Source organism: Heterodontus francisci, chromosome 13 (assembly GCF_036365525.1).
Source record: "Heterodontus francisci isolate sHetFra1 chromosome 13, sHetFra1.hap1, whole genome shotgun sequence".
NCBI classification, from domain to species: Eukaryota; Metazoa; Chordata; class Chondrichthyes; order Heterodontiformes; family Heterodontidae; genus Heterodontus; species Heterodontus francisci.
This window is the reverse complement of record NC_090383.1, coordinates 80,139,736-80,165,779: the sequence shown is the minus strand read 5'-3', so window position 1 is coordinate 80,165,779 and position 26,044 is coordinate 80,139,736. Positions and strand designations below refer to the sequence as shown.

The 26,044-nt window shown below is 44.3% G+C and overlaps 1 protein-coding gene across 1 annotated transcript in view; it reads left to right on the top strand.

Annotated features, from left to right (window-relative positions):
* ush2a (Usher syndrome 2A (autosomal recessive, mild)) overlaps positions 1-26,044 on the top strand; it is a 1,262,450-nt gene that overhangs the window by 16,342 nt on the left and 1,220,064 nt on the right. Inside the window, exon 3 of the mRNA XM_068045693.1 lies at positions 3,617-3,782. Within this exon, the coding sequence (XP_067901794.1) occupies positions 3,617-3,782 (166 nt within the window). The remainder of the gene's footprint in view (positions 1-3,616; positions 3,783-26,044) is intronic.

Below are 26,044 nucleotides of genomic sequence, written 5' to 3'. Positions count from 1 at the left end.
AAAATCTGTTTTATATTCCTGTCATTCTATTTTTTGCCTTTGTATTAACTTTTTGGTCACCCTTGCCTTGTTTCTAAATCTCTCCCAATCCTTACGACTATTCTCTGCAATATTATAAGCTTGTTCTTTTAATCTAATACTATCTTTAACTTCCCCAATAAGCCAAAGATAGATCTTTCTCCCTGAGTTTTTGTTTTTTAATTAAATACATTGTTGAACATTTTGAATTGTTTCTTTCAGTGTTTCCTGCTGTTTATTTACCACCATACCTTTTAGGGCTGAATTTTGTTCAGCTCTCGACGTCAGGCTCCGTTGTTGGGGGGGTGGGGGTGGGTGCGTGTGGGTGAGCGGAAGATCGGAGCAGCAATGGCCCGCCACAGAGCCTGCACCGAGATTGCTGAGCCCGATATTCCCGGCGGCGGGGAAGCTCCATGGCAGGCCCTCCACTGCACTGCGACAGAACCATGCTTTAAATATTGAAATTACGTTTTTGCATACATCTAAATTGATTATCCGTGATCTTACCGTCTGTTCCGGATGTTCAGCGCAACGGGCGGCAATCACCTACCTTCACTTTCCCTTCTAGGGACAGCTGGCGCCACTGAGGTGGGGAAGGGGGGATCTCTGCATTTGAAATGTAGTGGGGGGGGGGTGGGGAACGGAGTGAACTCCACATACAGTGTGGTGGAAAAAGGGGTTAACTTTACACTTTTAGTGTAGTGGGGTGGGGATGGGGCAAGCATTTATTTTTAGTTCAGTAGAGGGTATGGGGGCAACTCTGCATTCTCTACCCAAGGCTGGCAGCCCTTTAAAAATGGTGCCAGCGGCTGCGCAGAGATAGTTGACGGCGTCCATGGTGTTGTCGAGGCAGCCCCCGCCACGTGATTTGGGGGGGGGGGGGTGGGGTGCGGGTCGGCCACCCTGCATATTCTAATGAGCCGTCAGGCTCAAGATTGTGGCAGTGTGCGGTGCGCGAATGCCGGCTTCCATTTTTTATGCCCGCCACCACTCATGGGGTGGGAAAACAAAATCCAGCCTTTAGGCTAATTACCCAATCTACCTTAGCCAGCTTTCCCCTCATACCTACGTATTTGGCTTTGTGTAACTTTAAGATTTTTGTTTTGGACTCAGGTATGTCATTCTTAAACTTAATATGTAATTCATTTTATTATGATCACTTTTTCCCAGAGGATATTTTACTGTGAGATTACTAATTAATCTTGCCTCATTTCACAATATTATATCTAAAATAGCTTTATCCCTAGTTGGTACCACAAGTATTGTTCCAGGAAACTGTTGCAAAAGCATTCTACACACTCAGCTTCCAGAATACCTTTGCCAGTTTGATTTTGTCCAGTCTCTATGAAGATTAAAGTCCCTCACGATTATTTCATTGCCTTTTTTACATGCTCCAATTATTTCTTTCTTGTCCAACAGTATAACAACTGTTTGGGGGCCTATAAACTACTTCCACCAGTGTTTTCTGACTCTTGTTATTTCTAATCTCCACCCATACTGATTCTACTTCTTGATGTTTTGAGCCAAGTTCCTTTCTTATCACTCTCCTTATGTCATCTTTTACTATCAGGTTGCTACTGCTTTTCCATTCTGCCTGTCTTTTCAAAATGGAATACTTATTTCCCAACTCTGGTCACCTTGCAATCATGTTACTCTAATGGCGATTAGATCTAAACTGTTTGTCTCTATTTGTGCCACTGGTTCATCTATCTTATTACGAATGCTTTGTGCATTCAGATAAAGAGCCTTTAATTTTATTTTTTTACCACTATTCTTTGCATGGCCCTTATTTGCTGATGCACTATTACCATTAAACTCTCTGCCTCTTCCTGTGCCATTCTGCTTGTCTTTACCCAAATCATTATACTGCTCTGTTGTCTTGACATTTCTCTTCAGAATTCAAAATTTCCATTTCCATCCTCCTCGTGCTCTTTTAGTTTAAAGCCCTTTCTACATCCTTAGTTATATGATTTTCCAGGACACAGTTTAAGCAGAGCTCATCCCAACGGAACAGCTCCCTCTTTCCCCAGTACTGGTGCCAGTGCCCATGAATCAAAACCCCTTCTTCCCACACCACTCTTTTAGCCAGTGTTTAATTCACTAATCTGCTTGACCCTATGCTAGTTAATGTGGGGCTTAGGTAATAATCAAGAGATTATTACCATTGAGGTTTTGCTTATTAATTTAGAACCCAGTTCCTCAAACTCTTTCTGCAGAACCTCATTCTTAGTTCTCCCTATGTCATTAGTTCCGACATGAACCATAGCAACTGGATTCACCCCGCTCCCACCCCCCCACTCCAAGTTCTTCTCCAGCTGCGAGGAGTTGTCCTGAACCCTGGCATCAGGCAGGCAACACAACCTTCATAATTCACGGTTTTGGCTGCAGACAATTGTATCTATTCCCCTTACTATACTGTCCCATATCAGTACCACATTCTTTTTCACTCCCCTCCTGCACCATATTTGCCCATCCACCCTGCAGTTGTTGTTCTTATACACACAGGCAGCAAATATCTCGTGCCTATTAGATAAAAATAAGGACTGAGGCTCCTCCTTCACTCTATCCTGGATCCCCATATCTGTCTGACTCGCAGTAATACCCTCCTGTCCCTCACGATTGACCAACTCTGAAGGGCTACTTAAGGGGTATTTCTGCCTCCCAGAACAAAATGTCCAGGTAACTCCCCCTCTCTGATGCCGCACAATGTCTGCAGCTCAGACTCCAGCTCAAAAGCTCTGAGCTGAAGTTCATTGATTTGCAGACACTTACCACAGGTTGTCCAGGACTACAATACTGTCCAGCGACTCTCACATGCTGCAGCTACAGCATACCAGCTGCCCTGCCATGTCTGTCTAAGATGTTTACTTATTTAGTTATAATTATTGTTTAATTGGTTATTTCAGTTCTATAGATTAATTAGTTTATCTAGTTTATTAATTTAATAAAGTAATAGTAAGTTACAGATTCTTAACTCCCAGATTGACACACCTCCCTAGCTGAAAGAACAAACATGAAACAGCAATACTCACCAACTAATCACCTCACTGCTGTCCTGTGACATCACTCCTTGATTTTTTTGTTGATTTGGAAGCTCTGGCTCCGGACTCATCGCTCCTCTTGCCCTCCTGCTCTCGGGCCTGGTTTTATCCTTGATCGATTCTTTCGTCTTCTGTAATGTAGAATAGCATTCATATTGTCTCCCACCATCAGGAATGCCGTTGAAGATTCATTAGTTTACAATAACGTAGAATATATCACAATACTGCAGGGTGAGTTTAGGCATTGTGCTACACAAAAACCTAACTGGCTTATATCCACAACAAGGTGACACTGATGGATACACATTACCCAGTTTATAGAAATCAGTCAGATTTTTAAAAACTAATAACGTACTTTTCTTGTTGGAGTCCAGATCACGCTGTATATCTGTCTGTCTGGTTCGTGTTTCATATTCCCTAATTTGACTCTTCTCACGTCCAAACTTACCCTCGGCAAATATTGTTCATTCAGAATGCCCATCTCCTTCAAATTTTCTGAATATATTCATGCTGGGGAGACTTCATTATATTTGCTGATGCTGTTTGTTTTTCTTTAGGACTGTTATCGAAAAAGGTATCAATAAACAAACAGTTTTCAAACTAACAATATCAGAAACAGGATCCATGTTTTATTACCGCACATCTGTTGGCGTGCAACTACCAATAATGGTGAATACATGTGGAAAGATCCGTTCCAACAAATGGACTCACCTGGCAATTCAGGTAAAAAATTGTAATTTGTGTAGTTCCTATAAAGTGTATATCATGTCAAATAAAATTTATCACAAAAATTAAAGGCTTTCATAAGTAGGAGGTGATTGCTGTCTTACTAGCAGGGATAAAGTTAAGATATGTTTACCTTCTATACTGAACAAATGATTAATTTCAAATATTTCAAGGCATTGAATTAATATGTGTCATCATAAATCTACATTATAGATGATTTGGTACAGGCATTAGAAAATAATATCAAGACCACTAATTCATTTAATGACAGCAGATGAAACAAAATATAAAAACTCAACCAGAGACCTCCCTGTTCATTTAAAATGTGAAAATACCCAGATGTCAGGCTAATGCCAGTGTGGCAAGTGACCCTATATTCATTTTTTCAAATGGGGAGCTGTCTGGGGAGGCACTAACAGTTAGCCCAAATGATTGAAATGAGGCCTAAGGCTAATTTTGGGCCAGTCTTGGGCCTCCTCTGGGGAATACACTGCCTGTGCATTGCTTATTCTGAGCCTGAAAAGAAACCCAAGCAAATTTAGCACCATAGGCTGATTTCTACACTGGATCTAATGATAACAGGAGATATCCTTAGTCAAGTGTGGCATAGGTAAATCAGCAGAAATATCAGGCCCACCAGTATTGACTTGCAATAATCCCCTTAACTCCAATGAGGAAAAAATTGGCTTATATTCCTTTAACCTCAGGTCTCTTAAATCCAATCTTTCTGAATGTTGGGTTGTTTTGTGGTTCATTTAGGGACTAAACTATGGCTGCCAAAAGAGCATGCCTCAATTGTGAAACGTAACTGGAGATGTCATTCAGATCTCATTCCTGGATCAGCAGTAAAGCTTTTGTTACAGGTGCAGCGAAGTTCCATAGAACAACGAGAAAAATATTTCGAGCAGGGTGGACGTGCTCACCGAGAATTTTTGAAAATTGTATGACTTTTGTCACAGAACATAATGTCTTTTACTTTACATAAAGAAGAGTTATTAGGATCCTTTGTTAAATGAATGAGGTTGAGTTTGACCTTTTACTCACATTTGTTTCTGTGGATGGTGAGGAATTTGAAACTGCTTGTGAATGTAGTTATATTAGGAGCCTTCCAATTACCAGGTTTATAAAAGTTTTATGCATCAGTTAATTGAAAAGGATACTCCATTACAGAAGGAGAGAAAGAAAACACAAATCCCTCTTCTCAGTTTTGCACTGTTACTTATAGCACATTTGCATTGTACTGTGGGTTATTCTGATGAAATAACAGTTTCTGTAATTATCTTGAGCAAAGTTCAGTCCCTTAATGGGCATTGCCTCAACAATAGAGTATTTGCACACCTTTTGAAAATTTGAAACAAACACACCATGTGATGGTGTAAATCATGTTGAAGTGGACCATTGCATCACTTGTGAATGGTGTCATTGTGGCAATATAGCATAGTGCTCTTGGTGCTGCTTCCACTCCTAATAAAAAGTGGTTTGCCAAATACTATTTTGGGAAGATAAGGAAATGGAACGGGAGTACATTTTATGATTTAACATTACTGGCACAGAGGTTCATGCATTGAAACACGTAATAAGAATTAACGTAACAAATGTGACTAAAAGGTCAAACTCAACCTCATTCATTTAACAATTAACCGCGAAGGTTTTAGTTTAGGCAGGCATCAAGATCGGCACAGGCTTGGAGGGCCGAATGGCCTGTTCCTGTGCTGTACTGTTCTTTGTTCTTTGTATGTCAATCATTTTAATGGATGAAAAATTGAACGGGCCACAAATTCCCTATATATGCTGTTGTTGCAAGAAACAATGTACTAAGTTGTAACGTTTACCATATTAAGTTCATCAAGCTTGTTCTTTTCATAGACTGTGTGATCTGTCTTATCATGGACTCTAGCCTGCCTGTTTAATCTCCTGATGCAAAGTTCTGCACAAATACTCATTGGTCCCCAAAGGTAATCAAGCAAAATTCTAGAATATCCCTGCATCCAGTCTTCATTGTTCAACCCTGGCTAGTTGTTTTCCAGATGACAGTTCTTTAGTTAAAGTAGCACAGGAACCATTTTGTTCCATCAAATATTTGATTATCTGTGTTTGTAATAACTTAAATTCTCATTTCTAACCACATTATTTATCCAGTTCCTTTTTGGAGTGATCTGTTTCATAAGTCCACAACTCTTGAGGGGAAAAAAGATTCCTCTCATCTTTGGTTTCGCTTGAAGCTTCTTAATTTTGTACTTGTACAATGCTTTTTTAATTACTGAAACTGGAACAATTTCAATTCCAATTCAAAATGTACTTTGGAAAGTCTGTTACTAAAAAGGTAAACAACTGGAGTGAAAAGTAATTCTCCATCCTCTGATTACTTCCCTTTGTGCATTCTTGCAATAATGATAAGCAATTCTCAGTAATGCAATTCCAGTATGTAAAGTAGAACAGCCAGCATATCAATTTTCTTGGACTTAACTTTGCATGTAAGTGGAAAAGAAATGCTAATAGGGAGCCTTGGTATGCTCAGATTTCTTACTGTTTATTACATTTTTTGAGGGGGACTGGCTTTGTCTGCAATTTATTTGAGACTGTGCTTTTGACATTTTTAAAAATTAATCACTACTTGCTAGGTTTGTGTGACAAAGCAAATTTCAATCATGAGCCCATATTCATGGCGCCATGCATAAATTACGGTATGGATAAATGATGTTTCCATTTCACTTTTTAACTTTACTATTGGAAACATTGCATACTGCTAACTCAGCAACTGGTAGGTTGAGCCCTGCTGTTTCTCACTGAAAGGCCTCACCTTGATGTTTCTTTTTGATTTGTAATGGAACATTTTTACTTTTAAAGGTTTCTGGAAGTGCTGTGGGCTGTTTTAGGCTGAGTTACTAAAATCAGCAAACAATCTGCGTAAGAATCAGTACATATTGCTGTAGTTTGAAGTACGATGTTTTTCTACACAAAAATATTAAATTGTAAGACCACGGGCTGGATTTACTGATGAAGCTGCCAGTTCCGCTGTCTGGACCTATAGCGGGTGCGATTTATGTCAAGGCCACGAGTGGCTGGTTGAACACGATCCAGCAGCGACTGTCCAATTAAGGAGAATAAGGCGCAGGGGCCGACCGATTACGTGGATGGTGGCAGGGGTGGAGGTGGAGACACCAGCATCAGCTGATGCAGCGGCAGGTGCTGGTTCCATTTTAAAAGGGCTGCCAGACCTACATTCAATGTTGCTGTCTGTATTGATGGAATTTCTAGAGTCCTGAAATGCTGCAGAGTAATGGCGAACAGTAGACCCTGGCTGGCCGCACGCATTAGTGATGCTTCCCTCCAGATGCTCGTAGAAGCTGTGGGGGAAAGGCGGGAGATTATTTTCCCTAGGGATGGGAGGAGGAGATCTGGGAGCCTGACCAAGCAAGGCTAGCTGCAGATTGCGTAGGAGGTCAGCAGCCTGAGGAGAGCAAACCCAACTTCTTTGGTCTCTCCATATAACTGAAGTCTCTTATCCTTTGTATCATTCTAGTAAATCTCCTCTGCAGGAGAGCTGCCAATCTCTCGATGGAGGAAGCCACTTGTGCACCAGTCAGAGACACTGCAGCACTCCAGGCCTTGAAGGGCATGGATACAGTGCCGCAAGTGGCTCAGTGACCTCATCTGGGCAGCAAAAGTGAGTATCTCTTAAAGCCTTCAGCTCTTGGGTCTTGCATTTGTCACAGGAGGAGGGTGCATTGGGTGGGGAGAGAGTGCTCACCCAGACGTGGGCAAAGGTTCGGGGATGTAGACAGACTGCCTGAGGCATGGTAAAATGTCCCTGAAAAGTGGTCCTTTGTCATTGGAGACCCTCACAAGATCTCTGGAAAGGGGCTGGGTGCAGGAAGCATCTGGGTGCAGGAGGCATCTGGGTGCAGGCCCCATCTGTAACCGATAGACAAACACCAGCATATGTCTTGGGATTGTTCCGGCTGGGAGACCAACAACATTCGTCCTCGTGTTGCAGGAGAAGATTGCACACAATTGCAGAAAGCAGGACAAGGCTGGCGGTGGACTGCGGATTCTCCATGTCCTGACCCTGATGGAGGAGGAGGTCATGGAACTGGCTGGGCTTCAGGATGGAGGAAGCATTGCAGACAGAGTCAGGGGAACCTTCCCAACACAGCGAGCAAGGTCGTCGTGGGGCACACGTTCCATCAGCAGCGATGGAGTTATGTTGCTCAACAGACATCCGGTGTGTACAGGGATCTCCAACGTAGGGGTGTGTTCTATGTCATGAGGGGAGGCCCTTGACCCTTCAATGTCTCGGTTCTCTCATGCAGGTCACACGGAACCTACACGAAGAGCCACCGAGACTGTGGGAGAGCCTGCCACCTCTGAGGGGTATGACGGCGCTTGAGAGGGTGCATCATCAGCTCAAAACCCTGCGCCCTCCACGAACGCACATACTGTCACGTCAGTGGGTATGTGCTCCTGGTTAGATTCGAGCAGAAAACCTAGTGAGCACATCACACAAACGTCTGAGCAGTGACAGCGGCTGTGACAGCCCAGGCCTCTGACAATTGGAGGAATGCTGGAGGTCAGGCCCAGGCTGAGCCCCAGGCTCATGACGTGCCTCTGGTGTTGCCAGCTTCATGGGAAATTCTGCACCTGCAGCGAGAGGTCAGGCAACATCTGGCAGAGATGTCAGAGGCTGCGTGTCCAAGCGTGGATGATGGAGGAGTCCATCAAGGCCTTGAGTGCTGCAGTGTCTCTGACAGATGCATGAGTGGCTTCCTCCATCAAGAGATTGGCGGCTCTGCTGGAGAGCCACATCTAGCAGAGCACTCAGTGTCTGCAAGACATTGGTGCAGACCTGCATACCCTCACGTTGACCATGAGTTCAAGGCAGCAGTGTAAAGCGAGGACAGGGATCTGTAGTCACCACCAGGTCCTTTGCTTTTACGATCATTAAATAATTTTTTCCAACAAATAAGATCTCTTTCCTATCCCATATGTTCTTTGGCACTTCATTTCAACCCTGCCTCTGTAAAGAGGCTAGAGGCGAGGGGTCATGCTGCAAGGGGTCCAGTCTGGAGCCTTTCCAGCTCAGCACTGTGCAACTGATCAATAAGCGATTGCTTCCTGAAGGAAAGGAGGTGACAACAGGGCTGCATAAAGGTAAGTATTGGTTAACGTACAACTGGCAGTAAGGATCAAAGGAAATACGAATGTATAAAGGCATCGCAAGCCTTCCTTGCATGTATCTCGTGGCGTCTCTCCTGTTGTCTTTGGGGTCCTTCATCTGGTGATGCTTGATCAGCTTCCTCCTCCACATTCTCATCATCCCAGGAGGCAGTACACTCCTCCTTTTCCTCATTGTTCATTGCCTCCCCCTTCTGTAGCACCAGGTTGTGCAGTGCACAGCAGACCACCAAGATGTGTGAGACCCTCGCTGGGGCATACTGGCTCCACCTAACCGATCTAAGCACCTGAATCTCATCTTCAGACCAATGGGCTGCTCTGTGATCGCTTGCGTTGTCCAATGGCAGTGCTATTTCTCTTCTCTGCATTTATGTGTGGGTTCCTTACAGGCGTCAGTAGCCACATCCTCAGTGGGTAGCCCTTGAATCCAAGGATCCTTCCTTGAAGGTGCATGGGTGGCTGGGAAAGCTCTGGCACCTAAGACTGCCTCAAAATGTAGGCATCGTGACAACTTCTTGGGAAGCTTGAACAGACCTGCAAGACTTGTTTACGGTGGTTGCAGACCAGTTGTACATTGAGGAAGTGGAAGCTCTTCTTGTTGATGAAGGCTGCTGGCTGGTATTCAGGAGCCTTGATGGCCATGTGCATGCAGTCAATAACACCCTGCGCCTGGGGAAATCCAGAGATGGCCCCAAACACGATGGACCTCTCAACTTGTTGGTTGAGGTCCATGTGGAAGTGAAAATAGTCGCCTGCTCTCCTGAAAAGGGCTTTGGTGACCTCCTTGGTGCTCCTTGGAGAGATCCCAAGCATATCCCCAGTGGACCCCTGGAATGATCCTAAGGCGTAGACCTTCAATGCCACGGTGACCTTCAGCACCACTGGCATTGGATTTCCATTGTCCCCTAGGGCTCAGCTGCTACTGCATCACAGCACATGGGCTAGTAATGGCCTCCCTGGAGAGGCGGTCTTCAGGCGGCACTGCCTTTTGGACATCTGCAGGTAGCTTAGCCTCAAACGGTAGAGGCTTTCTGGAGGGTACCTTCTCCTTTGTGGGGGAGCCACCTGTCTTTCCCCTCTGTCACCTTCACTGCCATCTGGAGGTTGCTGCTGACCCTTCTGTGGCCTCACAGCTCTTTGCAGTGCCACTGCCAGTGCCTGGACCTCCCTTCTGCTCTGCTGCACCTTTTCTTCCACTAGGTCCCTGAAGCCTGGATGAATGAGGCCCATGATAGGTGGCCTCTCCCTAAATATCGACCTTCACTCCCAATGGCCCCCCTCCTTCCCACCCCTTGTCACCTCTGGCGAAGTGGCACTTGCCCTTTATCCCCCTGGAATGTCACCCCCGCAGTTCTGAACCTTTGCCCCCACTTCTTAGATGATGCTGATGCTATCCCTTCTCTTTTCTGTCTGGTTGTTGATGCTGCGTCTCCTGATGGTCTCCCTTTGCAGCCAGCAATGAGCTCCCACCTCCATGTTACCTCCCTCAACCAGTCAAGGCTCTGAAGCCCCGTGAATCCCGTGTGCTGTTAATGAAATTTAACACTAAGAATTAAATCGCTATCAGTAGGCCTCTTAAGTACCTTAATTGCCTGCCTGCTGTGTTGCTGTCTGATCCCCGCCCTCCCTGTTTGCCACCATGGACAAAATCGGGATGGGACGTCACAACGTTGATCTTCTGTCCGACGTTGTCTTCTCTAACTTTATGCCCCCCCTTCCCTTCCCCCCCCTCCCACCCTTTCTATTCCCATTCCCGAGGTCAGCATAAAATTGAGCCCCATATTCTTGTGTTCACCTAATCTTTGTAAAAAAGACGTATTTGAGGAAAAAATGGTGTGATGACAGGAGAACGTGCCAAAGAATTATTTTTCTGTGTTTAATGCTGCTTTGAGGATTCTATCATTCCAAAAGGATGTGAAAAAAGGCAAACTGAGATCGAGATAAAAATGCCTTTTTTTTTCACGTGACTAATGATGAAATCGGACAGCATTTTGCAGTGCAGATAAAGTGAATATTTTACTGGAGGTCAAAATGGAATCAGTTAATTTAATGAGGAAAAGGATTTAAAAGTTCAGCACAGCAGTGAATGAGTGAATAAAAGCATACAGCATGGGATGAATCCATTCGGCCTATTGTGCCTGTGTTAGCTCTTTGAAACAATTACCAATTAGTGCCACTCCCCTGTTCTTTCCCCATAGACTGACAATTTTTTCCTTTTTATGTATATATCCAATTCCCTTTTGCAAGTTCCTATTGAATCCATATCCACCACCTTTTCAAGCAGTGCAATCCAGATCATAACAACTCTCTGTGTTAAAAAAAATTCTTCTGATCTTCCCTCTGGCTCTTTTGCCAGTTATCTTAAATCTGTGTCCTTTAGTTGCTCACCTTTCTGCCACTGGAAACAGTTTTTCCTTGTTACGCTAGCAAAACCCTTCAGAATTTGAAATACCTTTATTAAATCTCCCCTTAACCTTCTCTGCTCTAAGGAGAGCAAACCCAGCTTCTTTGGTCTCTCCATATAACTGAAGTCTCTTATCCTTGGTATCATTCTAGTAAATCTCCTCTGCATTCTTCTGAAAGCCTAGAGCCTTAATGGTTTTGCAAATGTGTATAGTGGATCCTCCTCCCATTTGATGATCCTGGAATAGCCATTCACCCCTCGATCTGGCTCAACCACATGAAGTGCTATCAGTCATGCTCTCATCTGCTAAAATTGCTTACTATTCCAATATCATCCTGGAATTTAAAGGTAACCCTCGGCTTCTTTTCTCTACTGCAAACTGCTTTCCTAAACCCCACTCCCCTATATCTTCCATGCTCACCTCCAACAATAAGTGCAAGGATCTCATGGACTTCTCTGTCACAAAGATTGAGACCATCCGATCTAGCTGCCTCTGTTGCTTCCATTAGCCCACTCGGCCTTACTTCCTCTGAAGTTCTCTCCTGCCCTAGCCTTGAACTCACAGCTTTCTCTAGTTTCTCTTCTATCTCCCCTTATGCCCTCCCTGGGCTCATGTTGTCCATGAGACTCACCTCCTGCTCCCTTGACCCTATTCCCACTAAACTACTGACCATCCAACTTTCCTTCCTGTGTCATGAGTTTCTTTGTGTTATTTTAAGCAACACAGTGAGGTACGTGGATTCCAGTTCCTTATAGATCTTTAGAAAGTTTATTAATAGCTAAACTAGTCCATACAATACAGAGCAAACTATATGCAGAACTTTTGTCCATGGTGTTGCTGTGCAGAGTGACTGTGGCTTCTAGTCACATGATTATATCCTGGTACTTAACTCATTAGCATACTGAATTCTTAAAGGGACATCACTCTTAAAGCAATCATACAACATCCCCTTTCTTTACAAAGCTAAGTCTTGTACACTACAAGTAAAAACACATAAGATTGGATAACCTTAAAATTAATTATACAGGGATAGAGATTATAAAATTTGCAAGTATAAAGATAAGAATTGTGACATATACGAGTGCAGAAACTTAAGAGTCCATATATCGTTTTGGTGGTTTGACAACTCTTCCAGACCTTGTTACGGTATAACCTTCTGGGGATGTGGATTTCACCCTTGGCTATTCTTGGCTTGCAGACATGTTGTCAACCTGTTGGTTGTTGTCCTGTTGTTTCGTCACATCCTCATCGTCGGAGTATTTTCTTTCAAGTCCGGTGTGCACAATTGGAGTATTGCACACTTCTCCTAATTGGCTTTGGTGGTTCCTCAACACTGCTTTGTTAGATGTTGTAACCTTGTAAGACTTAGGCTTACTGCGTACTTTGGATAGCTCTGCGGGTAACCATGTTCTCATTGTGGGGTGTATGACCCTGACCTTTTGTCCTATGTATAGTTGAGGTAGTTCCGCTCCTGCATGTCAATCATGCACCACCTTCATTCTGCCTTGTTTTTCGAGCAGTGTCTCCTGCATTTCGGAGAATTTAGACAGATGATGGCTTGGCAGAATCATTCTCACTTGTCTGCCAAACATGATTTCTGCTGGTGAAAGTAAGCCCATATCCATAGGTGTAGCTCTGCAGTGTAACATGGCAATACGGCAATCTTGTTTCATTGTCCTACACTTCAGGATAAGCGATTTAACTGTGCGAACCATTCAGTCGGCAAGACCGTTGGATCTAGGGTAATGTGGTGAGCACGTCACATGGTTTACACCCCATTTGGCACACATATCCCTGAAAGGTCTGCCCGTATACTTGTGACTTATTGTCAGAAATAATTTCTTCAGATGCACCAAGCAGACTGAATATGGCATTCAATGTGTTTGCGACAACTATGCTTTAAGTGTTTTTACCTGTCTGATAATTGGAAATTTGGAGAAATAATCGGTGACTAAGATAAAGTCGTCTGCATTCACGGTAAGTAGATCAGTGGCGATTTTGGACCAAGGAGCTGATGGAATCTAGTGAGGGTGTAGCGATTCCTTACATTGTTGTGGCTGGTGGCTCTGGCATGCTTTGTACATCCTCACGAACTTTTCGATGTCACTTTTGATCCCTGGTCAATAAGCAGTGTCTTGTGCCTGGCGTCTCAATCGCTCTATACCCATATGGCCTAGGTGAAGTTGTGACAAGATGTCCTGTCACAGACCTTTGGGCACAATCACTTGTTTTCCCTTGAAGGTTATGCCTCTTGAGATACCAAGTTCATCTGTATAAGGCCAAAAGTATCTGAGGGTATCTGGCAGCTCTTTTATTCTTTCAGGCCATCCTTCTATGATGACTCTCCATACTGCCTTCAGTTGTGGGTCTTTGGCTGTTTCTGATTGCAGTTGGTCACATTTGTGCTGATCACAATGCAATAAATCGATTTTGAGCACATCTTCCACCTCGATGTCCATGCTGTCTACTTGTAGATCCAGTGGAACTTCTTCATTCCTGTTTGGATTTGGCAGTCTGCTCTGCGTATCCGAGGTGACCATTTTGGTACCTGATTTTGTAGCAAACGTCAAAGTCGTACCCCTGTACTGTCACTAAAAGTCACTGTAGTCTAGGTGGTGCACTTGTCATTGGTGTGCGCCAGATCATCTCCAATGGTTTGTGGTCGGTTTCCACAGTGATCTGCTTTCCGAACAGCTTGGTGTGGAATCTTATGATCCCAAACACCAGAGCTAGTGTTTCACGCTCTATGTTTGAGTAATTGGATTGTGCTAAGAATAAAGTTTTGGATCCGAATGCAATTGGTTTGCCATCCTGCAGGATGCATGTTCCTAGTCCTTTCTGTGAGGGATCAACTAAAGTGAGCACCAAAGTGGCAATCTGTGTGTGGAGCCGGAGGACATAGGTGAGGTTTTAGTTTAGTTTAGTTTAGAGATACAGCACTGAAACAGGCCCTTCGGCCCACCGAGTCTGTGCCGACCATCAACCACCCATATATCCTAATCCTACACTTTTCCCATATTCCTACCACATCCCCACCTGTCTCTATATTTCCCTACCACCTAGCTATACTAGGGGCAATTTATAATGGCCAATTTACCTACCAACCTGCAAGTCTTTTGGCTTGTGGGAGGAAACCGGAGCACCCGGAGAAAACCCACGCAGACACAGGGAGAACTTGCAAACTCCACACAGGCAGTACCCAGAATTGAACCCGGGTCGCTGGAGCTGTGAGGCTGCGGTGCTAATCACTGCGCCACTGTGCTGCCCAAAATGATTACTTTTCATCTGTGTTCATTATGGAGAAGAACGATGTAGGTGTAGAGATCAGGGAGGGGGATTGTGATATACTTGAATGTATTAGCATTGAAAAGGAGGAAGTATTCGCTGTTTTAGTGGGCTTAAGTGAATAAATCTCCAGGCCCAGATGAGATGTATCCCAGACTGTTATGTGATGCAAGGGAGGAGATAGCAGGGGCTCTGACACAAATTTTCAAATCTTCTCTGGCCACAGGAGAGGTACCGAAGGACAGTGAATGTGGTGCCATTATTCAAGAAGGGTAGAAGGGATAAACCAGGTAATTACAGGCCGGTGAGTTTAACATCAGTGGTTGGGAAACTATTGGAAAACATTCTCCACTTGGAGAGGCAGGGATTAATCAGGGATAGTCAGCATGGCTTTGTCAGGGGGCGATCGTGTCTAACTAACTTGATTGAATTTTTCGAGACGGTGACTAGATGTGTAGATGAGGGTAAAGCAGGTGATGTAGTCTACATGGACTTCAGTAAGGCTTTTGGTAAAGTCCTGCATGGGAGATAGGTTAAGAAGGTAAAAGCCCATGGGATCCAGGGCAATTTGGCAAATTGGATCCAAAATTGGCTTAGAGGCAGGAGGCAGAGGGTGATGGTCGAGGGTTGTTTTAGTGAGTGGAAGACTGTGACCAGTGGTGTACCGCACGATCGGTGCTGGGACCCTTGCTGCTGGTAGTGTACATTAATGATTTAGACATGAATATAGGAGGTATGATAAGTAAGTTCGCAGATGACACGAAAATTGGTGGTGTCGTAAATAGTGAGGAAGAAAGCCTTAGATTACAGGACAATATAGATGGGCTGGTAGGATGGGTGGAGCAGTGGCAAATGGAATTTAATCCTGAGAAGTGTGAGGTGATGCATTTTGGGAGGACTAACAAGGCAAAGGAATATACAATGGATGGTAGGCTCCTAGGACATACAGAAGGTCAGAGGGACCTTGGTGTACTTGTCCATAGATCATTGAAGGCAGCAGCACAGGTAGATAAGGTGGTTAGGAAGGCATATGGGACACTTGCCTTTATCAGTCGAGGCATAGAATATAAGAGCAGGGAGGTTATGATGGAGCTGTATAAAATGCTAGTTAGGCCACAGCTGGAGTACTATGTACAGTTCTGGTCACCACACTGTAGGAAGGATGTGATTGCACTGGAGAGGGTGCAGAGGAGATTCACCAGGATGTTGCCTGGGCTGGAGCATTTCAGCTATAAAGAGAGACTGAAAAAGCTAGGGTTGTTTTCCTTAGAGCAGAGAAGGCTGAGGGGGGACCAGATTGAGGTATACAAAATTATGAGGGGCATTGATAGGTTAGATAGGAAGAAACTTTTTCCCTTAGCAGAGAGGTCAATAACCAGGGGACATAGATTTAAGGTAAGGGGCAAGAGATATAGAGGGGATTTGAGGAAAATTTTTTTCACCCAGAAGGTGGTTGGAATCTGAAACGCACTGCCTGAAGGGGTGGTAGAGGCAGGAACCCTCACAACATTTAAGATGTATTTAGATGAGCACTTGAAACACCATAGCATACAAGGCTACGGGCCAAGTGCTGGAAAATGGGATTAGAATAGTTAGGTGCTTGATGGCCAGCACAGTCACGATGGGCCGAAGGGCCTGTTTCTATGCTGTATGACTCTACGACTCTAACTTCCAGGAATCTCATCTTCCTTGGATCATCGCACTGCAGAGTACATGTTTCTGCTGACAGTGCTTGTTTGAGAGACTCAAACATATGCTGATGGCCCTTTATTTAAGAGCTCTCTCAGTGATGATGCTTTGTCAGAAAAAATTGTAATCTATGGACCCAAGAAGTTGAAAAATCCAAGACATCTCCGTATATCTTCTTTGTCTTGTGAAGTAGGCATATGCCTTACATCTTCGACTTTGCCTGGGTCAGGACAGATTCTGCAACCTGAATAGATGGAGCCAAAGAAATTGATCTGACTTGCATTCACCTGGCACTTGCTGTTAAAACGAGCCCTTCGTGACGAGCTACAGCTATCAGTGAATGAAGATTTTGATCATGCTCTTCTTTTGTTTTGCCCATTACTGCAATATCATTTGCAATGCATTTGCAGCCAGGCACGTTTTCTATAATTCTGTCCATATGCTGCTAAAACAGATCTTGACTGACAGATAAGCCAAAGGGTAGTCTCTGGAAGCAGTATCTTTCAAATGATGTTCTGAGGGTGGTGACTTCCTTAGATTCCTTAGCTATGTTTAGCATTCAACATGGAGAAACATTTGGCTCCTGTGATCTTGGGATTCAATTCCTCTAGAGTTGGAATCTTGTGGGGGCATCTCTTTAGGGAGAGGTTTAGACACCTCGGATTTAGCCATACCCTGATTGCTCCAGCCTTCTTTAACTTAATTAAGCTGCATCAATCTGTGTGATGATGCAAATGATGGATGATGCCATTGTGTTCTATGTCATCCAACTCGCGCTTAAGCTTTTCTTGTACGTGCATGCTGCTCTTTCTGGGAGGGGTCGATTGACAGAATTGCATCCTCTCTGAGGTGCAGTATGGCATCGCCTTTGAAATCTCTTATGGCATCGAACCTTCTGGGTACATTTGTTGTAAGTCCTGGACTGACTCAATGCAGGTACCCATGGTCTCTTCTGCTATAATGGGTACCTTGGCGATCTTGTGGATAGTCACGATGTTGAGGTCCTTGCACGCTGGTTGTCCTGCCACTGCTGGTCCGCTCATGTCTACCAGGTAAAATATTTGTGGTTTCCATGCGGACTTGCCATAGCTGCATTGCGTTGTTAGTGTGCCATTGCAAGGGGTGGGTGACCCATTGTATGCAGTTAACTTTGCAGTTGTCAGTTGTATCATTACTTTCCAATGATTCCGGCACATATCCTTCAGGATTCGGACTGATAGCATATTTGCACAAGCTGTCTTGTCATTCTTAGTCCTGAGTGTATGTTTGCCAACTTTCTTTGGGCACATGATATTAATAGTAGCAAAAGCATCCAGTTGTTTGACTTCATGAACACAATGTGTCAGGTTCACAGTGTGAAACGCCTGCCTGTCTTCTGGCAGGTCTCTAGTGCTATCCTTGTTGCTGTTGCTATGTTGCTGCGCCTGTCTTCTGCTTGTTTGTGTCCTATTGTGACTTCTGGCTGCGTCTTTGGAGCCAGATTTTTGCATAGGCGGGCCCAGTGTCCTTTTGCATCGCAAGCCTTGCACCAATCTTGAAATGCAGGACAACTTGGCGGTGAGTGGGACAAAACACACTTACCACATAGCTTGCTTGCTTTTTGTGATTTGGTTACCATGCCGATATTGTTGGCTGCACCTCGTGCTTGCAGATGCTGTTGTCCAGCTACATTGGCTTTGTATTTCCTGCCATCTTCCAGCAGCACATCAATGCTGTGACCTTTCTTTTTCGCCAAGAAATCTTTTTGAAATGCTTCAGTAGGTGTTGAGACAATCACCTGCTCCATTATTCGCTCCGACTGCTCAATTTCTGAAAAATTGCATTCGTTGCCCTTACTACGGCATCTACTGACGAATTGATTGACTGATTCCAGTGGCTGTTGCCTGTAGGACATCAATTCCAGGCAATGAATTCTAAAATTCACCCTTACCCGAAGCTGATCATCTTGCACTTTCCATATCTTTGCGGGATCTTTCTGGTCCTCTTCAGATAAGCCAGAGGTATTGATTCTGTCTACCCTCTCATTTCCAGCTGCAATCAGTATTTTCACAGCCTGCTTCTCTGGTTCTGCACTGCTTGGTCTGTGAAGCCTAACTGTATTCTTTGTTTAAAAATATTGTTCTCGGATAGGATATCAATGGCCTTCCAATTTGTGCTGGGAAATTTGATATCCATCCTTCTGCTGTTCTTTTGCTTTCTGCTCTATATTTAACTTTGTTCAGCTCTGTGTGTGCTTTCAGCAATGTACTTATTATGACTTCTATTTGTGGCTTAAAACTTGTTTTAAAACTTGTTTTATTAACTCTGCGCTGTTCTCCCATTAAGAAATTCTTTTCTTCAGGGTATCTGCTTTGACAGAGTGTAACAGGTGCTTGACAGTGTTTTTTCTTTTTCAGCACTTTGCTTGCATGTTTACACAGATGTTTGATAGGCAGTTTGATTGTCGGCACAATGACTCACCCGATCGCTTGCTTTTCAGGCACGCTTCCGTTCTATGGAGTTTTCTCAGCCTTCTTTTAAAGTTTCTTCACTTGTTTGCTGTTTTACCCTTGGTTTTCAAGTTTATATCTTGTCTTTTCACCACCAATGCCACCATTTCATGAGTTTCTTTGTGATATCTTAAGCAACACAATGAGGTACGTGGATTCCAGTTCCTTGAAAATCTCTAGAAGGTTTATCAACAGCTGAACTAGTACATATAATACAGAGCAAACTATGTACAGAACCTTTGTCCAGGGTGTTGCTGCGCTGAGTGACTATGGCTTCTAGTCACATGACTACATCCTGGTACTTAGCTCATTAGCATACTGAGTTCTTAAAGGGACATCACTCTTAAAGCGATCATACAACATTCTGGTCCCCATGTTAGCCGATATTGTTAATGGTTCACTGTTCAGGTGCTGTTCATGTCTCCTTTAAATTTGCCATCATCATCCTCTCCTCAAAAGACAAACACTTGCCTCCATGTTTGAATCCCTGCCTTCAGGTTTCTGCCCAGTCACAATATCGAAACAGCTCTTAACAAAGTCACTATTGGCATCCTATGTGCATGTGACAAAGGTAAACTATCCCTTCTCGCCCTTCTCGACCTGTCTGCAACCTTTGACACGATTGACCACACCATCCTCCTCCAGTACCTCTCCACTGTCGTCCAGCTGGTTGGGACTGCTCTCACCTGATTCCATTCTTATCTGTCTAGTCATATCCAGAGTATCACCTGCAATGGCTTCCCTTTCTGCTTCCCCCACCATTACCTCTGGTGTCCCCCAAGGATCTATCCTCGACCCCCTCCTATTTCTCATCTAATTGCTGCCCCTCGGAAAAATTATCCGAAAGCACAGCATTATTTTTCACATATACGCTAATGACACCCAGCGCTACCTCATCACCACCTCCCTCGACTCCTCCACGGTTGATATATTATCAAATTAGTTATCCAACATCTAGTACTGGGATGAGGAGAAAGTTCCTCCAACTAAACATTGGGAAGACTGAAGCCACTGTTTTGGTCCCCCTCTCCAAACTCCGTTCCCTAGCTACTAACTCCATAACTCACCTCCTGTCTCCTGAATGCCTGCCCACCATCTAAATGGCACAAGTCTTTTATAGTGAAGAGGAGGATGATTATCATATGGAGGAAGCCCAGAGGGGTGCCAGATTGGTAGGGCACCATTGGCATAGATTGACAAAACCAAAAATACCCACAGTACTGCATCTGAAAAGCAAGGTATTCTTATCTACACCTTCCCGCAGCTTGTCATAGAGTCATAGAGTTTTACAGCACAGAAACAGGCCCTTCGGCCCATCGTATCTGTGCCGGCCATCCAGCACCCAACTATTCTAATCCCATATTCCTGCATTAGTAGATTTTAGATGGGTCAGTTTTTGTCCAGTGTGTGCAGGAGGGTTTTCTGACACAGTATGTAGACAGGCCAACCAGGGGCGATGCCACATTGGATTTGGTACTGGGTAATGAACCCGGCCAGGTGTTAGATTTAGATGTAGGTGAGCACTTTGGTGATAGTGATCACAATTCGGTTAGGTTTACCTTAGCGATGGGCAGGGACAGGTATATTCCGCAGGGCAAGAATTATAGCTGGGGGAAAGGAAATTATGATGTGATTAGGCAAGATTTAGGATGCGTAGGATGGGGAAGGAAACTGCAGGGGATGGGAACAATCGAAATGTGGAGCTTATTCAAAGAGCAGCTACTGCATGTCCTTGATAAGTATGTACCTGTGAGGCAGGGAGGAAGTTGTCGAGCGAGGGAGCCGTGGTTTACTAAAGAAGTTGAAGCGCTTGTCAAGAGGAAGAAGAAGGCTTATGTTAGGATGAGACGTGAAGGCTCAGTTAGGGCGCTTGAGAGTTACAAGCTAGCCAGGAAGGATCTAAAGGGAGAGCTAAGAAGAGCAAGGAGAGGACACGAGAAGTCATTGGCGGATAGGATCAGGGAAAACCCTAAGGCTTTCTATAGGTATATCAGGAATAAAAGAATGACTAGAGTTAGATTAGGGCCAAGCAAGGATAGTAGTGGGAAGTTGTGTGTGGAATCAGAGGAGATAGGGGAAGTGTTAAATGAATATTTTGCGTCAGTATTTACAATAGAGAAAGAAAATGTTGTCGAGGAGAATACTGAGATTCAGACTACTAGGCTAGATGGGATTGAGGTTCACAAGGAGGAGGTGTTATCAATTTTGGAAAGTGTGAAAATAGATGTCCCCTGGGCCAGATGGGATTTATCCTAGGATTCTCTGGGAAGCTAGGGAGGAGATTGCAGAGCCTTTGTCCTTGATCTTTATGTCGTCATTGTCGACAGGAATAGTGCCGGAAGACTGGAGGATAGCAAATGTTGTCCCCTTGTTCAAGAAGGGGAGTAGAGACAGCCCTGGTAATTATAGACCTGTGAGCCTTACTTCGGTTGTGGATAAAATGTTGGAAAAGGTTATAAGAGACAGGATGTATAATCATCTTGAAAAGAATAAGTTCATTAGCGATAGTCAGCACGGTTTTGTGACGGGTAGGTCGTGCCTCACAAACCTTATTGAGTTTTTCGAGAAGGTGGCCAAACAGGTGGATGAGGGTAAAGCAGTGGATGTGGTGTATATGGATTTCAGTAAGGCATTTGATAAGGTTCCCCATGGTAGGCTATTGCAGAAAATACGGAAGTATGGGGTTGAAGGTGATTTAGAGCTTTGGATCAGAAATTGGCTAGCTGAAAGAAGACAGAGGGTGGTGGTTGATGGCAAATGTTCATCCTGGAGTTTAGTTACTAGTGGTGTACCGCAAGGATCTGTTTTGGGGCCACTGCTGTTTGTCATGGATTAGTATAAATAGGTGGTTGATGTTCGGCACAGAGTCGGTGGGCCGAAGGGCCTGTTTCAGTGCTGTATCTCTAATCTAATCTAATCTAATCTAATCTAAATGACCTGGAAGAGGGTGTAGAAGGGTGGGTTAGTAAATTTGCGGATGACACTAAGGTTGGTGGAGTTGTGGATAGTGCCGAAGGATGTTGTAGGGTACAGAGGGACATAGATAGGCTGCAGAGCTGGGCTGAGAGATGGCAAATGGAGTTTAATGCGGAAAAGTGCGAGGTGATTCACTTTGGAAGGAGTAACAGGAATGCAGAGTACTGGGCTAATGGGAAGATTCTTGGTAGTGTAGATGAACAGAGAGATCTTGGTGTCCAGGTGCATAAATCCCTGAAGGTTGCTACCCAGGTTAATAGGGCTGTTAAGAAGGCATATGGTGTGTTAGCTTTTATTAGTAGGGGGATCGAGTTTCGGAGCCACGATGTCATGCTGCAGCTGTACAAAACTCTGGTGAGACCGCACCTGGAGTATTGCGTACAGTTCTGGTCACTGCATTATAGGAAGGATGTGGAAGCTATGGAAAGGGTGCAGAGGAGATTTACTAGGATGTTGCCTGGTATGGAGGGAAGGTCTTACGAGGAAAGGCTGAGGGACTTGAGGTTGTTTTCGTTGGAGAGAAGGAGGAGGAGAGGTGACTTAATAGAGACATATAAGATAATCAGAGGGTTAGATAGGGTGGATAGTGAGAGTCTTTTTCCTCGGATGGTGATGGCAAACACGAGGGGACATAGCTTTAAGTTGAGGGGTGATAGATATAGGACAGATGTCAGAGGTAGTTTCTTTACTCAGAGAGTAGTAGGGGCGTGGAACACCCTGCCTGCAACAGTAGTAGACTCGCCAACTTTAAGGGCATTTAAGTGGTCATTGGATAGACATATGGATGAAAATGGAATAGTGTAGGTCAGATGGTTTCACAGGTCGGCGCAACATCGAGGGCCGAAGGGCCTGTATTGCGCTGTAATGTTCTAATTCTAATTCTAATTCTAATTTTCCCAAAGAGACATCATGAAATGGGTCAACTACTTGGCCCACACTTAGATGCTTCATTCAACATTGCCACGGCACTAATTGTGACAGTTAAAATTACAGTGAGACTGAGGCCTGATCTCCTTATCAACTCCCTTGTCATATTGCTCTGGCTGAGCAGTTCAGGTATCCTGGTTTGCCTGAGTTCAAATGAATCTTGGCGACTCCTCGGGTAGCATGCATAATGAAGTTGTTGTCATAGCTTGCTGGCTGGCCATTCACAGAATGAAGTCCTTTCCTGTTAATGCAATATATGGAGCTTTCAGATCGGGCCTTCATAGCCACATGGGTGGCATCATTGGAATCCTGCACTTGTGGAAATCTAGCTACTTAGAAGAGGTTCTCTGTTTCTCTCTGCTCTCTCTCTCTTTCTCTCTGCTGTCTGCAGAACTGAATGAACTCAGAGATGTGGCTGAACAGGACACCCGTGATGTGTCTAATGCAGTAATGACTGATGTAACTCATGTCACCAGAGGCTACCTGGAAGCAACCAGATGGAGAAAAGATAACTGCTGCCATCACCTTCATAGTCACACACAAGGCAGTGCCCTGGTGGAAATAAACTGCCAGTCAGGTTCCAGCAGCTGGCATATTTCTGTTATAGTGTTTGGGAGGAAACACAGTGCTGAATTTTATCAGCATGCCTCACTCCATGGCGGAACGCTGTGAAGTCGGCAGCCTTCCGACATGGAAGGGCTGCTGCTGAGCCCCCGCGATATTACGCGCAGGGGCTCATTTAAATGGAGGGGACGGAGCGGCTGCCCCCGATGACGTAGAGGAGGCTGGCACCATTTTTAAAGGGCTTCAAGCCCTTAATGAGCAATTTGCATCTTTAAAGGGAAATGACATTTTAAATTTTTTAATTAAAAAGCAAAAACAGGAGGCCCTTTCCCAACCCCCCCACAAAGGTTGTTTTATATGACAGACATTAATTTTATTCCCACCCTGAACTTTCCCCCGCAACCTCGTCACTTTTGCCCTTCAACCCCTTCCCATCATCTCCAGAGCCAATAAAAAACGTTTTCCCTGCACCCCCCCCCCCGTATAATTTTAGTTCTCCCCCCTCCCCACCAATTTCTCACCTCTGAACTCTGTATGGAGTTTCAAAGGCGCTCGTGTTGCAATTGGCGGTGGTAAAATTGGTGTGGGATGGCCGGCTGCGGCAGGTAAGTGCATTTACATGTTAATGTTACTCATTTCCATATTTTAATGGCGGTGGGGTGGCTGCACCGAGGTCCCGCTGCCAGTGGAAAAATGCGGCGGGGCCTTCTTGATGTTGGGGGTTGAGGCGGCCCCGTCATGACCCCTGACATCAAGGTGCTGGTAAAATTCAACCCACAGTCTTCCCAGACACTTCCCATAGAAAAGAAATCCAGTTAAATGCCCTGTGGTCTCTGTAGACTCTGCATTGATACCTGTGAATTGCTGTTGCAGGCTTCTGGCTTGCATCATTTCCTGCTTTGTGTCCTCATCATCCTTCTCCTCAAAGCACAGAAATAATAGGATCTCTAGAAGGAAATCCATTATTTCACTATGAATAGGTCCTGTTAATTTTCAACAAGTTTTACAAAGTACCTTTAAATGCTTAAAAACTGGAAATGCTGGCCCTTTGTTTCCATGATCCTATGCAAGATTCTATGTGCATTCAATAAGGTCAATAAAATAAAATAAAGCAAAATGCCAGAATATATATCTAATCTTACCTGCTGCATTAAACATCCTACAATGGCTTTTCTTGGAATGATCTTTCCATAGGCCCAGCAATTCACCTGTTCTGTACAACATTCAGTTATTTATTGCAATGATTTTTATGTCTGGGTCCAGATTAGATGTGAGTTAGGCATGGGCTGATTGGAGCCCACCATATAGAAGGGCTGACACTTCTGGATTTTCCAGTCCAACCTAATTATCATGCCATTAAGTTTCTTAATGAAATACATTTGTTATTGGGAACTTACAGTTTGGTATAGGAAATTGATCAGATCTCAGGCACAAATCTCTTTAGACACCTTTGGAAATGAATACCCTTAGATTGCATGTAAAGGAAAAATGAAGCAAGGGGGCTGAAATATTTCTCACCAACCTCATTTCCATGGCTGCCCTGGCTCAACAGCTGTAGCAAACTGCAGGCACACAGCCTATGATTTTCCATCTACAAATTTTTTGTGATACACTCCTTGGCTACAAGTCTTTAAGCACTATAATAACCCTTAATTTCAAAGGGTGTCATGATGACAGCATTGCAAACTATGTCCGTCCTTTCTTTCACTAGGTGTTCCAATAGAAGCTATGTCAGGACACAGTGAGCAACATTTGCACAGCACCTCACATGATCCAAGGGTGGGAATTCCTTTATGCCTGATATGGGAACGGTGCATGGAGCATGCGCCCCAACTGAGAGGCTCAAGGGCAGCCTAATGAAGGGCTTCGAGCCTCATTAATATTATCTAAATGAGCCAACACCTGCCACACCTACTCAGGCAGCTCCTTCATTTACATGTCTAAGGGGCCTAATGCTTGTTTAGGTGGTTAGCCAGGGCTGCCTGTAAAATGGCCTGACCCAATATTGTATTTCAGGTATATTTAATGTGCGGGACATTGGTTTCGAAAATTGGCCCTTGTTATGCTCATTTTATGATCAGAAAATGGACACATCCAATTTTTACCAAGCAGCATCACTTAGTTCTCGCAAACATCAGCTCCTGTGAATTAGAAAAAGGTCCACTGGTACGTGCAGAGAGAGCAGCTAAATAGGGGAAGGTAGTATTGTTTAAGAAGCAGCAACATGCTATCAGAAGAACCATCTCATTTTCAACCTGAGCTGTTGAGCTCAGGGATCCGGATCTAGTTTTAAAAGAAACATGTTTTCTGAACACAGAATTTTAATAGAATCATTGGAGACTGTGCCAAACAAACTGCAACAGCTGAAACCTGGTGTGAAGAGGTTCAGTGGTGATGAATGGATTTAAGGAACTGAAGGTCAACATGGAGCTTGTGGTAACTCAGTGGATATTTGCTAAGGAGCCCCTGCAAGCAGAGGCCCTAATTCTAGTTGTGGCATCTTAGACTGGGACTGTTGAGGCCTTTGGTATGGAATGGGCTCCATTACTGTTTACATACGCTTGGGAATTGCATTGATAAAACTGTAAATCCAGGCTTTACTGATCTCACATCCGCTGTCATGGTTTTCAGTTGGCATATTAAGGCAGCAGTTAGTAACCGGGGATGGCTGGATGGCCTGATATCTCAGAATGACAATACATCCACAGCTCATGCTACCAATTCAAATAAATATAGATGTAGCAGAAAA